At 47.2% G+C, this 11,428-nt stretch overlaps 3 protein-coding genes across 3 annotated transcripts; 1 reads left to right on the top strand and 2 right to left on the bottom strand.

The window, feature by feature from the left end:
- Positions 1 to 658: 658 nt before the first annotated feature.
- On the top strand, positions 659 to 1,363 carry AO090120000115 (uncharacterized protein; the record flags this gene model as incomplete). Its single annotated transcript, XM_023237611.1, has 1 exon — positions 659 to 1,363. The coding sequence occupies one exon, from the start codon at positions 659 to 661 to the stop codon at positions 1,361 to 1,363; it is 705 nt and encodes a 234-aa protein (XP_023092425.1).
- Positions 1,364 to 3,716: 2,353 nt separating this feature from the next.
- On the bottom strand, positions 3,717 to 7,692 carry AO090120000114 (serine/threonine-protein kinase; the record flags this gene model as incomplete). The annotated part of the gene is made up of 4 exons (XM_023237609.1): positions 3,717 to 3,958; positions 4,016 to 6,231; positions 6,320 to 7,051; positions 7,100 to 7,692. 4 exons carry the CDS (start codon positions 7,690 to 7,692, stop codon positions 3,717 to 3,719), a joined length of 3,783 nt encoding a protein of 1,260 aa, XP_023092424.1.
- A 1,486-nt stretch (positions 7,693 to 9,178) lies between these two features.
- On the bottom strand, positions 9,179 to 9,974 carry AO090120000113 (nuclear transport factor 2 family protein; the record flags this gene model as incomplete). Its single annotated transcript, XM_001823820.1, has 2 exons — positions 9,179 to 9,572; positions 9,895 to 9,974. The coding sequence occupies 2 exons, from the start codon at positions 9,972 to 9,974 to the stop codon at positions 9,179 to 9,181; spliced, it is 474 nt and encodes a 157-aa protein (XP_001823872.1).
- Between the last annotated feature and the right edge of the window lie 1,454 nt (positions 9,975 to 11,428).

The following is an 11,428-nucleotide window of genomic DNA, read 5'->3' as shown; positions in this document are numbered from 1 at the left end:
ATAACCCTTCCGCTCATTATCCGCCGGCTTCTCAATACCCTGTATGTTTCACTCTTTTATACCACACTGACCTTTCTTGCGCCGACGGGCTCCCCCGTTTCCTCTTTGCTGTGATATATCGACTTCCCCTTCCTTCCTCGCTGTCTCTGGGAGCCTCATCCTCTCATCCCTTTTCATCGATTCTTGCCTTTCACAATTGAGTCTGGGGTCACTGACACAGTGGCCGCATCCAGTATCCTCCAGCTTCGTACCCTCCACCGAGTGCCGACCACCAATATCCTCCGCCGCCGCAGTCACAGTATCCGCCGCCGCCCAACATGGCTGCCATTCATCCGCATGTTCAGGGCCCGCAAGACCCCTACCGCCTTCCACCGCCCCCTGGTGCTTATCGCCCCCCAGACGTTTATGCTCAACCACCTCCGCCCCAAGTGGTCTACCAAGCTGCCGCTCCACGACAGCGGACAGCTATCGCCTGTCGTTACTGCCGGAGACGGAAGGTATGCTTCTACAGTATTGGGCTATGAGCTATATTGTCCAGCTTTTGAGTAGACAGTTGTGAGCTGACAATGGTTTCCACGGTAAATAGATTAGGTGCTCGGGATTCGAAAGTTCTCAGGATGGGCGTTGCAGCAACTGTATCCGCTTCAACCAAGAGTGCATGTTCACGCCAGTTTCCTCCCAGGCGCAAGCTTTTGTTCCTGCACATGCTGCCTACCCACACTTGAGAAACGCACAGAACCAGCCACGTGGTGGTGCCCCGGTAATGCTTTATGGCGCTCACGGTCAACCTTTACCACCCCAACAACAACCTCAAGCTCCACCTGATGCCACACTTCCCCCGCCACAGGGGTTGTATCAGAATCCCTATGGCAGTGCACCCCCACCCCTCCCTCAAGATCCTGTAAGTTCCAACTCAGCTCTATCCGCTGTCAAAAGCACCCTTACTCACTGGTCCCTTTGCGAACAGAGACCTATTGGCCGTCGCGGCTCCAGTTCTGGATTCGAGTATCCTGATCCAACCAACTTGGCACCCGTAACGCCGGCAACATCCGCGCCAGGATATCAAGCGCATTCTGCCTCAAGTCCATACTATCCACCTCCACCTCAGCACGATCGTCGTCCTTCTCCGCAGTCGGCGTACCCTTACGATAATCGCCACTCTTCGTCTCCCCACAATTCACCCTATCCTCCTCTGCATGCTAGTCAAAGCGCGATGACTCCCCCACCCACTTCTACTCCTGGTGGCTCATCTCGTGGTGGTCTGAATGTTCGTGACATGTTGAATCCAGGAGACAGCCAGGGTCGTTCCAGCACTGACAGTGATATGCTGAATGCCCTCAACCGGCGGGGCTTGAATCAGTAAACCCACCATAACATATTCTCGATACGCCTGCAATGCGATGATGGTCTGGGTGGGGGCTGGGGCAGATGAGTGGAGGTGGGTGCGAATCGGGGATGGAGCTGCAGATACCGAATTCAGTTTCGTTGGTGGTTGACGCGGAAGGTTGTGTGTGCTGGCCACACGGTCCTCCACAAGTCACATGCAAACATTCCTTGCTTTTGGAAGGTACAACTGTGCCGTTCGCTATGGGGAAGGAAAGACGGGAAAACATCAAAATCAAAGCAAGAGAGGTATCATGACAATGCGAGAACGAAACGTACCCCTATTTCATCCCGTATCGATGGCAGGGCAAGACAACATACGGTGACGACAGAAGATGACAAATATCCGGGTGGATGATCGACTTGAGGCCACGGCTATGATGAGGCCAAAAAAGTGTCGTTCGCAAGAAGGAAGTCGTAACGATACCTCCAGTGGATGGTATATTTGAAGAGAAGAAGAAAAAAAAAAAGAAAAACAACCAATAACAACAATTTTCGACTGCTACGAAGCCATGGAAACGAGATGCAAGAGTGTTATGAGCTGCACGATCTGTATAGGGAGTTGTCGGTCATCAATGACTGCCAATGGGGTAGTGCGGGTTGTCAGTTTTGCGGATTCAATCGGACGGGCCTCACACTTGACAGTCGATAACTCGCAATTCTTTTATTTATCACCTGAATTTCCCTTTGCGAAATACAACATCACGGCTTTATAAACTATCTGGGGCAACCCACTAAGGGAATTTTCTTTGTCGTTTTTCTCTGTTGTGTTTTGTCTCCAATATCCAGTCTTCCATACCACTGCGTTTTTGGGTTACTTCGTGCCGTTGCAAACATTCGAGCCCTCATTTCCGGATTCTTCTGTTTGACCGAGTCGGTACTTGAGATGTCACCCATCGGGGTGCTGCTGGGTCCGCTTTGACTGGCAACCTCCGATGGTCCATAATCTGCACACCGAATTTTCTGGTACATCCTAGAAAGTTTGTATTCTCTGTGTATGCGAACAAATCTGGAACAGTGACCCAAATCGGTGAGTATGGTTCAGGCAGGATTAAGAGAATGAGTGTTGTCTGCACTGGACATTGATACCTCTCAGCGTCGACTATCACGGAACCAATCATGGTGTGGAATTTTGCTGCATTTACCTCTCTCGTCTTTTTGTTTTGATGGACCATTTTCGATCCTTTTCTCTAGCGGCAGTCGTTTTATCTTTCTCAGTGTTCCTATACATTTCGGGAGGCTCTCTGTTGTATTTTCATGATATGTTCCATTTCGCGGCTTGTTTGCGATGTGCTTGTTATTTGTGGTCAAGGTATTTGACACTGCGAAAAAGGAGGTCATCTTTTTTATTTTTCCCCGTTGTTCTATTTCCCATCATTACCTGTTTTGTGATACTTGGGAGGCTGTCTGATCAATTTTTGTTTCTATCTTTTTATGACGCTCAGATTCCAATGCTTACTTGTTGATTTTGGTTGATATATTGCATTGTGCATACTTTCCTTTCGAATGCCACGGTATTATGAGTCTAATTCTTTCTGGAATACTAGTACAGAGTAAGTACCTAAACAAGTTAAGAGTGTATTCATGCCATCAGAGTAGCGTTTTCTTGTACATCATTCACCATGTGACCCAGCCATATAGATTGCCTACAGTACGATCATATTAAGTGAATATCAATGACACTCATATCATCCCAACAAGTTACCCCAGAGAGTCACAAAATACAAAGATATCAATTGATTTATTCCTATCTAACCTATTGTGAGACGCCTCCTGTGACCCAAATATGAAACATAAAACGAATGGCAAGTATTCTGGGACTGGTGGATATAAGCACAGAACAGACAAGTTGTTTGCCCTGTGACTGAAGGTGTAGGCTTGTGTGAGAACAAAGATGGGATATTTATCAGGAAAATGCAAAAGAGACCTAACCAGGTGTTTATTCTGGGGTTTAGGTTGAGATTTGTGTGAAACGAACGTGAGTTGACATAGGAGATGGTTGAGAGTGTAACGATTGGATTTTCTGATGGGTTTGGGGGAATAGACAAGGGCAGGAACATGAAAGAAAAGAAAAATGGACGATAGAGAAACAGACACACATCGAGATAGAAAAGAAAGACCAGACTCCATCCAGTATTTCAAAAACTGATATCACGTATGCAAACAAAACTGATCCCGACTTCGGGTGTATAAGATTGAAAATGTAAGTAGGGTATTATTAGAACAAATGTTTCTGCTCCTGTGCCTTTCATGGAGGTGAACGATGTTGGGGGTATGCAAATAATTAGATATTGAATGAAGACAGAAGGTGCTTGCTGGTAACTTGACTCATTTCATTTACCTTGAGGATCCTGGTATTTGTCCAGGACCTTCATCATTTGCTGCGCACGAACTGGGTCTTCCACTAGAAGGCCGCGCCGCTTCATGAACTTTTCCAGGGTATCGATTACCTTGTTGAAGGATGAGACTGCGCCTCGTTCTTGTTTGAATCTTACTAGACTGAGGTTGCCTCGGCGGCCGTCTTCGAGGACGGTGTAGAACTCAGCGGAAAATGCAACAGGACGGATTCGGCGGACTGGATGATAATTAGGATACTGGAGTAGTGTGTATAGATATGATTCTATTGACTTACTATTAGATCTAGAGACTTTCCCATAGATTATGCCGTCGGCTTTGTCGTAGTGGACTGTAATACCGTAGGGCTTCCATTCTCGGAGGATCCTGTGCACTTCCTTTCGGCCTTTCATCTTTGAGGTGTTGAGTGCGAGGGCCTTGGTGGCAGGAGTGAACTGGAACATGCGTGCAAACCAATTCACAGGCTTGCGTGAGGTGCCGGGTCTTTGGGGGAGGGGTTTGTCGGCGTTTATCAAGCGAGGAGGTTCTGTAGGGTGGCTGAGTATAGGTGTTGTTTCCGTAGCTTGGGAGTCTGGTACAGGTCTGTTAGATGAGGTTCGTATAGTATTGATTAAATGGTACTGACCTGTTGTAGGGTATTTGGGGTTACTGGCTTTCCCCTTCATGAACTTCTTGAAGAAGCCTCCTTTGCTCTTTCCTGCTGGGGTCTCCGGCTGGTTGGTTAAACTGTCTGCAGAAGGGTTTACCTCGTGCACAGTGACAGTTCTGTCGACAGGGTGTAGCGGTCTCAGATTCTTGCATACAGTTTCCGTAGGTGGTTGGTGCTTAATAGGTAACCACGACCACTTCTTGTTGTCGGGATATCGCGCTGCGTTGCGCTTCTCTGACTTTGGTGGGATTTCTGCGATAGGATCAAGCTCACAAGGACGGCGGGAATGGAAGGAGTTCATGGAAGAATATCTGCATGGTGCAAGATTTTCCTCGTTGGAGCCGTCCGCAAATGGCTCATGATGAATGTTAGGTGAGGGACCTTCGCTTTTCTTGCGGATCGTTAGAGGTTGAATAGTTTCTATGGAAGGCACCGAACTTTGAGGGACCATCCGGATAGTTCCTATGCCATTCCGACTAGGGCGACCTGTGTTAGTGCCAGTGCTCGTTGTCAGACCAGGTCGATAAGGCTTGTATTGTGTTGCACTATTGCTTTGCCGGTTGTGGAGCTCTTCTGATATTTTTGGCAGGCAACCTGCATCCTGTGATAGTTCGCTAGGTTGTGCCTCTGGTTCAGGAGTATAAACCCGCTCACGCTGCCGCGCCTTGTCTTGCTCGATTAGACGATCAAGATGCTTGATCACAGCTACAAGGTATCCGGGAACATCCTCGGTACCATCCTGAGTGGAATGGGCAATGAGTTTGCGCCGCGTTTCAGTCAGTTCTGCAGCGGTATAAGATCTAGGGGACTCTCCACAACGGGAAGGTGTCACCGGAGCTTTTGAATTGCTAGTAGCAATACGACTATGTGATGCTTCAGGACTAGCCATTGACACGGACGTCGCGGGGGTCTCTGCGCTCATGCATGTACTTGTTGTCGTGCAGCCTGTTGATAGCGAGGCGCGATTAAAGGCCTCCTCACAGATTTGGCTAAGCTCATGAGAGACCTGGCGTGCATCATCCTTCCAAATGAAATCAGACTCGCGCACCTTCTTCTGGGGTGCGCACGTCCTCAAGGCAACACCAGGCCTCCGGACCACAGCTGGTTGGGCAGGCAATAGTGGGCTGCTTTCCCGATCAGCAAAAGGGCCAGGGTCTATGGACATCAGGCTATTCTCGCTCATGTCCTTATCTGGGACGTTTATAGGGGCCCCCTTCGGTTTCATTGCAGTTGTTGAACCTTGCGAACGGTTTCTCACATGGCGGAAACAAACATTGCGCTTGTAGCTTGCAGAACGAGGCGCCGATAAACCATTCAGTTGTCGTCGGTTGCCGGTATGAGAGGTCCTTGAGTGGAAAGACTTCAGGGAGCTCGGTTTCTTCTTGTTCTGTACAATCGCAAAAGGAGAGCTTGGAGGGCATGGAGTTTGGTCCCGAAATTCCTCTTCAGATATGACGCTTCCCTCTGCAATTGAATCTGATTCTTCTTTTCTGCCTCCATGGTCCGGAACATCCCTATGGATGGTGACATAAGTATGTCCTTCTTTTTCGGGCACAACATGACATGGTGAACGGAAGGGATCATAGCTCCCGACGGTTGCGCAGGATTTTGGCTCTTGAATAGCATTACTTCTTAATTGAGCGACTTTGCTCATGGGGACTTGGCCACGTCGTCGAGATCCTTTTGAGCGATCATTATCTCGTCGACTAAAGGTCCCATTTGAATCCTTGGATATATGGTGATAGTCACTGGCTGAGTACTCAAGAGACTGGCCTGGCCAATTTTCTAAATGCTCATCTCTAAACCTGACTAGAGCGTTGTAAAACATTCTTTCAAGTGTTGGTCTGTTGTATGGGTTGTCAGTCATGGAATTCTCCTACGTGCTCCATTCAAGTAGTAGAGTAGAGCTATATCGTAGCGAACCGAACTTACTCTGGATCCAATAGTCTTTCAATCAAGACCTCCCTTTCCACGTCGTGCCATAGTGTTTGGAGGTTCCTTAATATATCAGACTCCGATTCAAGTTCATGTCTGCTAATGCGCGGTCCACACTCCTTCACAGACCACGAAGGTGCAGGGCCTATATAAGGATTATGCATTACTGGGTCTAAGCATTCGTATCTCCTCAAGAGAGGGTGCTTCCAAACATCCGCCATATCGATTCGTTTTTCTGGCTTTTTCTGTAGGATCTTGTGAATGAGATCCGCCGCTTCGTAGCTCACATTTGATGGAATCTCGACCTTGGCTGTCTTCACCAGCTTCAATGTGCTACTCAGGTCCTGACCGTCAAATGGCAAATAACTAGTCAGTAGGGCAAATAGGATGATGCCACAGCTCCATAGATCAGCCTTATTGCCGCGGTATTCGTCACCTTTAACGATTTCTGGGGCAGCATAGTGCGGACTTCCACATGATGTTTTAAGCCAATAACCCTCACGTTGAAGAGCGGCCATTCCAAAGTCAGCAAGTTTCACGTTACCCTGCGAATCCAACAGAATATTTTCCGGCTTCAAATCTCGGTGGCAGATTCCGAAGCGATGGCAGTATCCAAGGCCAGCAAGGATCTGTCGGAACAACTTCACTGCTTCGAATTCCTGAAGTGGTCCATTCTCAGTTATGTAGTTGAACAACTCCCCACCCTCAACGTATTCGAGGACAAGATATCTATCGAGTGTCAGTACTGCCATAATCGAGGTCTCACAACCCACCTACATTTCACCTCTATTCTCCCATACATCGTACAAACGAACAACGTTTGGGTGTTCAATAAGTTTCATGATGACGACCTCGCGCTCGATTCCAGATGGGATATGCCGGGTCCCTGATTTACCATGAAGTCCCCTATTCCTGTCCATTTCTGCGATACTATTACTCTGGGTCATCGCTGCAGACGTCTTCGACACTATCTTAATTGCCGCAGTTTGCCCAGTATACTTATGCTTCGCTAGTCGCACCCGACCTGTTGTGCCTTCCCCAAGGTTCCTCCCGAGTTGCCATGGTCCGACATGGGTTTTCCGCTTTCCTTGGTTTGATATGACTGAATTCGCTGACAAGGTCGAGTTCCGCTTAGATGAAGTCTTCGGGTTCGCGGTCGGCGAAAGACAGTTGTTATCTACATATCTTTTTTGTTCGGGTGGACTAGTCACAATAGACATTGGTTGTGGCGAGCTCAGATATTGAAGACCCCCCATTGATTCTTCCCCTTGTACCAAATTTGGGCTGGGACAATTGTTGACTCTGTTGCTAACATCGACAAGAGGCGCACGTACGGATTCAGGATTAAGCGGGACAGTCTTTTGTTCCATTGCCATGTAACCGCAGGCTAACACGACGGGTGGATACAGTTACTGTCAGGCCACATGTGGAAATTATCCTCGATAAGACTGTAATTCGTCAGAGAGTAATCCCAAGTCAGACTTCCGGCTATATGTAGAGGTCTTCAGCTTACCTTAGCTCGACGGAAAGATGATTGACGCGACTTGCAGAATGCGATATAAATGATAAGCAATAACTGTACCTGTTACCTCCAGGAACTCTTGTTTAACAAAGCAAAAGAGCGCGTTCGCGAGTTGTGCTTTAAGTCGCCTTAGGTTAGTTATCTCCAAGCCGTGAATTAGATACGTATCAGCGAGTGCACAGGTAAGGAGCGTGGGGTATATTGTCGACACGGGTTGGCAGCAGTATGCCTTCGGGCTGTTGTTGTCTTCGTGATTCGAAGAGCACTAGAGAAGGATAACAGGCAGTCTTCAACACGCAAGAGTGATTTCCAGTACAAACGTTCCAGGGAGCATACCCAATTCCCGCCCATAGCAGACACGGCACACTAGTTGGATTAGAACATACCATGTTGAGGTCAATATCGCTACGTGGAATGAGCGTTGAAGTGTTTGTTTCCTTTGAATTCCTCACGTCTCCCCGGTATCAGTCGATATCACCCTCTGGAATGTACTACAGTAACCCTCCATAATCCCAAGCTTTATAGCGTAACATGCTCGATTCGAATTTGATTAACATACAAAGTCTGTATTGTTCAACGTTAAACTCTAGAGATTTCAAATGTACTTGAGAACAAGTCAGTTGTAGAATACGAGACCATGGTGTACCAGTAAAGGTGAGCAGCGGTAGTAGACAGTCACCGCACCCCTTGCTCCCCGTAGCATACAGAAGACTCCACCAAGGGTTTCCTCGTGTCATCAGTCATAGGATACATTGGTCGACACTGAGAGGCTACACAGTGGCTGGTTTTGTTCCAGTCGGTCTACATTCCTCCCTTTGGACTTTCCAGAAGGGCTGCAGGTTCTCAACACTGAAAGCATGGATTATCTCGCAAAGTCTTCAATATGTGTCCCTTTCTTTTCGGTTTTCCTATTATCCTTTCCTTGTTTTACACGATAACACCCTTGACGGCAAAGTATCAGCATTAGGGTTGGGAAAGGGGGGGGAGAAGAGGGGCTCTGAATCAAGGGAGGGAGGGAGGACATTCAACAAAAAAAAAAATAAGTATTCTGAGACAGTTCAGGCATGCTCATCACCTGCAGATAATTTCCAGAGATCGATTAAAGCTAAAATGTGTTCTTCTTGGCGATCAGGGAAGATGCACCCAACTTGTAGGTGAACTAGCTTTAATCTCAAGGAATGAGCCAGGACTGAGTAGTATGAATCAATATGCCAAGCAGTCGAAGACTATGGAAGGCCGGTGTCATAATTGACTTGGCGTGTCACTTTTGCAAAATCGCGCAATAGTTGGGTCGACTCGTGCAATAAGAACTGGTGTGGTCGAATTTAAGCTCGTCACCAATGCTCCTCACTAATCGCTACGTCTTCAACGTCAACTCCATCAACAAACCACCTTCCTTCTCCGTTCCCGTTAGACCCCAAAACCAGGTCATTACCACTCATCATTCTTTTTCTCATCTTCCCCGTTTCTTGGTCAAAGGTCCAGTCCTCGAGGCCGTAGCAGCGCTTCCAGCGCATCTCATCTTCAACATCTTGGTATTCATACCAGAATTGCACCGCAATACGGTCATCAGTGAAGGAAAATAGCTCCTTTCGAAGCCTATAATTTGCTTCACGGTTCCATTTCGCAGTTAAGAAAGAGATGATATTATCCGTCCCGGAGAAGAATGAAGTACGATTACGCCAAACGCAATCTGGTGTATAGGCTTGAGCGACACGTACTGGATCTCTAATTCACATATTGTAAGTAGATGGAAACAGGTTTTCCCGCACAGTAAGCTATACGACGGCGACTAAATTTGAGAGAGAGTATGAAGGGGAAACAGCAATGCAAGTGAAGTGGAGATGGATGAATTTAGCCACGAGGCGGTTGCATAACTGCGAGCAAGGGATGAAACATCAAAACCATGGCATGGGGAGATAACTACTGTGTATAGCCCCTCGTATCAGCAGCATGGGATAAAATGCCATGGAAGCCCTACATTTAAGACCACACGCACGAAGGGCCGTAGGGATCATTGCTGTTGAGGCTCAATGTAGAGTATACTTACTGGGTATTCCACAAATTCTGTGCTGCTTTGACCTTCTTCCTCGCCGACTCCTCGGTGAACGGTGGTTTGACGTCAGCCATATTGATCCAACGCACGACCTCAACAGCCTATAAATCTTTTCTCAGCAGTGTGTGCGTCTATCAGGTTGAGTCACAATAAGACGTTAGCAAGTGATGTGGGACATGTATATAAGCCTTGTCACGTGCCAGCCTTATGCAAGTTATCTTTTAGTCTTATTTTAGGTACGTTCAATTAAAGCTATGGGGTTGTGCTTTGACACCTTTCGGCCGATACATAGAGTTCGGGATTTAAAGCGTAGTGGACATCAGAACCACCCTATCATAACCTGAAACTACCGCGGTGTTTACTACGGAGTAAGTAGCAAGTACACAGTGCATAGAGAGCTGTTCTGTTTATGGCGTTATCTTTGCCGCATGACATCCATAGTAGGCTTCATCTGTAAGAGCTTCCAGGGTGGCAGCACTAGACTCTCGAAATCGTACACTTTGACTTTCCTGCACCCACACATCATTTTATTAATTAATATGTGTTCAGGTAGAACCTTTCGTTGGCTTAGGTTTATGTACTCGTTTCTTATGCCGGGATTCAACTAGCTCTTGATAGCATGTCGCAGGAGTGCGTACCAGGGGACTGGTGGCCTGTAAACCACCCCCCCTGAATGAAAAGTCGGTCGTTATAAGTATATGTATGTATGTATAATCCTGCCCATGGGTTCAGAGCTTTATTCACATCTCTTGTGGGTTGGTATCCGTGTCACAGACGGTACATATCTATCTATATCTATATATATTTGCATTCCCGTGTCCACGAACTGCAACGGACTTTGAGATTTTAGTCACGAATGATCAGAAATAGATTAACAATACATACATCCTGTAAGGACACTAGGCTCCTGATAGCATACCACAAGAATGGTTTGTATAAGCAGATATATCTAAACTTCATGCAAACCCAGAGCTCATGAGACGATACAGCCTTACCAGGATGTGGCCATTCCCCCTTCATTTCCCGGCGCGGTTATTAATCAAGGTAGTCGAACCGTTCGACAAACTATTGGCCCAGCGTGTCCAGATAAGGTGGCGTATTGCTTCTAGAACATTATTGATATGTAATCGGGAACCAGGCTATCCTGTGCCCCGACCTAGACCGAATCCTTACGTAAGCCCTGGGTGCTGGAGTCCTGAATTTCGGCATCTGTACAGATTGGTGCTTCAAGGCGGCGAATAACCGACTTCTTCCAAACTGAGCCTCCCCCTGATGGAACTTCTACGAGTACATAGTTGGATAAATCTTATCAGATCTTTCTTTCTTCGTATGGCTCCCGTCCCTCGGAGCGCTCCGAACTTCAGGCCCGAGTGGCAAGATAGTCGAACTTAGTTTACTATGTATCATACATACTTTTGTCCTGGATTTTCGTGAACCAAGAAAATAGAAACTGAATGCTTTATGACATAGCACTTTTATTTTATTATTTTTTTTAACCCTCAAGTAAGGCCACGCCACTGCCCGTACA

The sequence above is a fragment of the Aspergillus oryzae genome, chromosome 5 (genome assembly GCF_000184455.2).
Source record: "Aspergillus oryzae RIB40 DNA, chromosome 5".
In the NCBI taxonomy this organism is placed as follows: Eukaryota; Fungi; Ascomycota; class Eurotiomycetes; order Eurotiales; family Aspergillaceae; genus Aspergillus; species Aspergillus oryzae.
The sequence above is the reverse complement of the archived record's forward strand: the minus strand, read 5'-3'. Positions and strand labels throughout refer to the sequence as shown.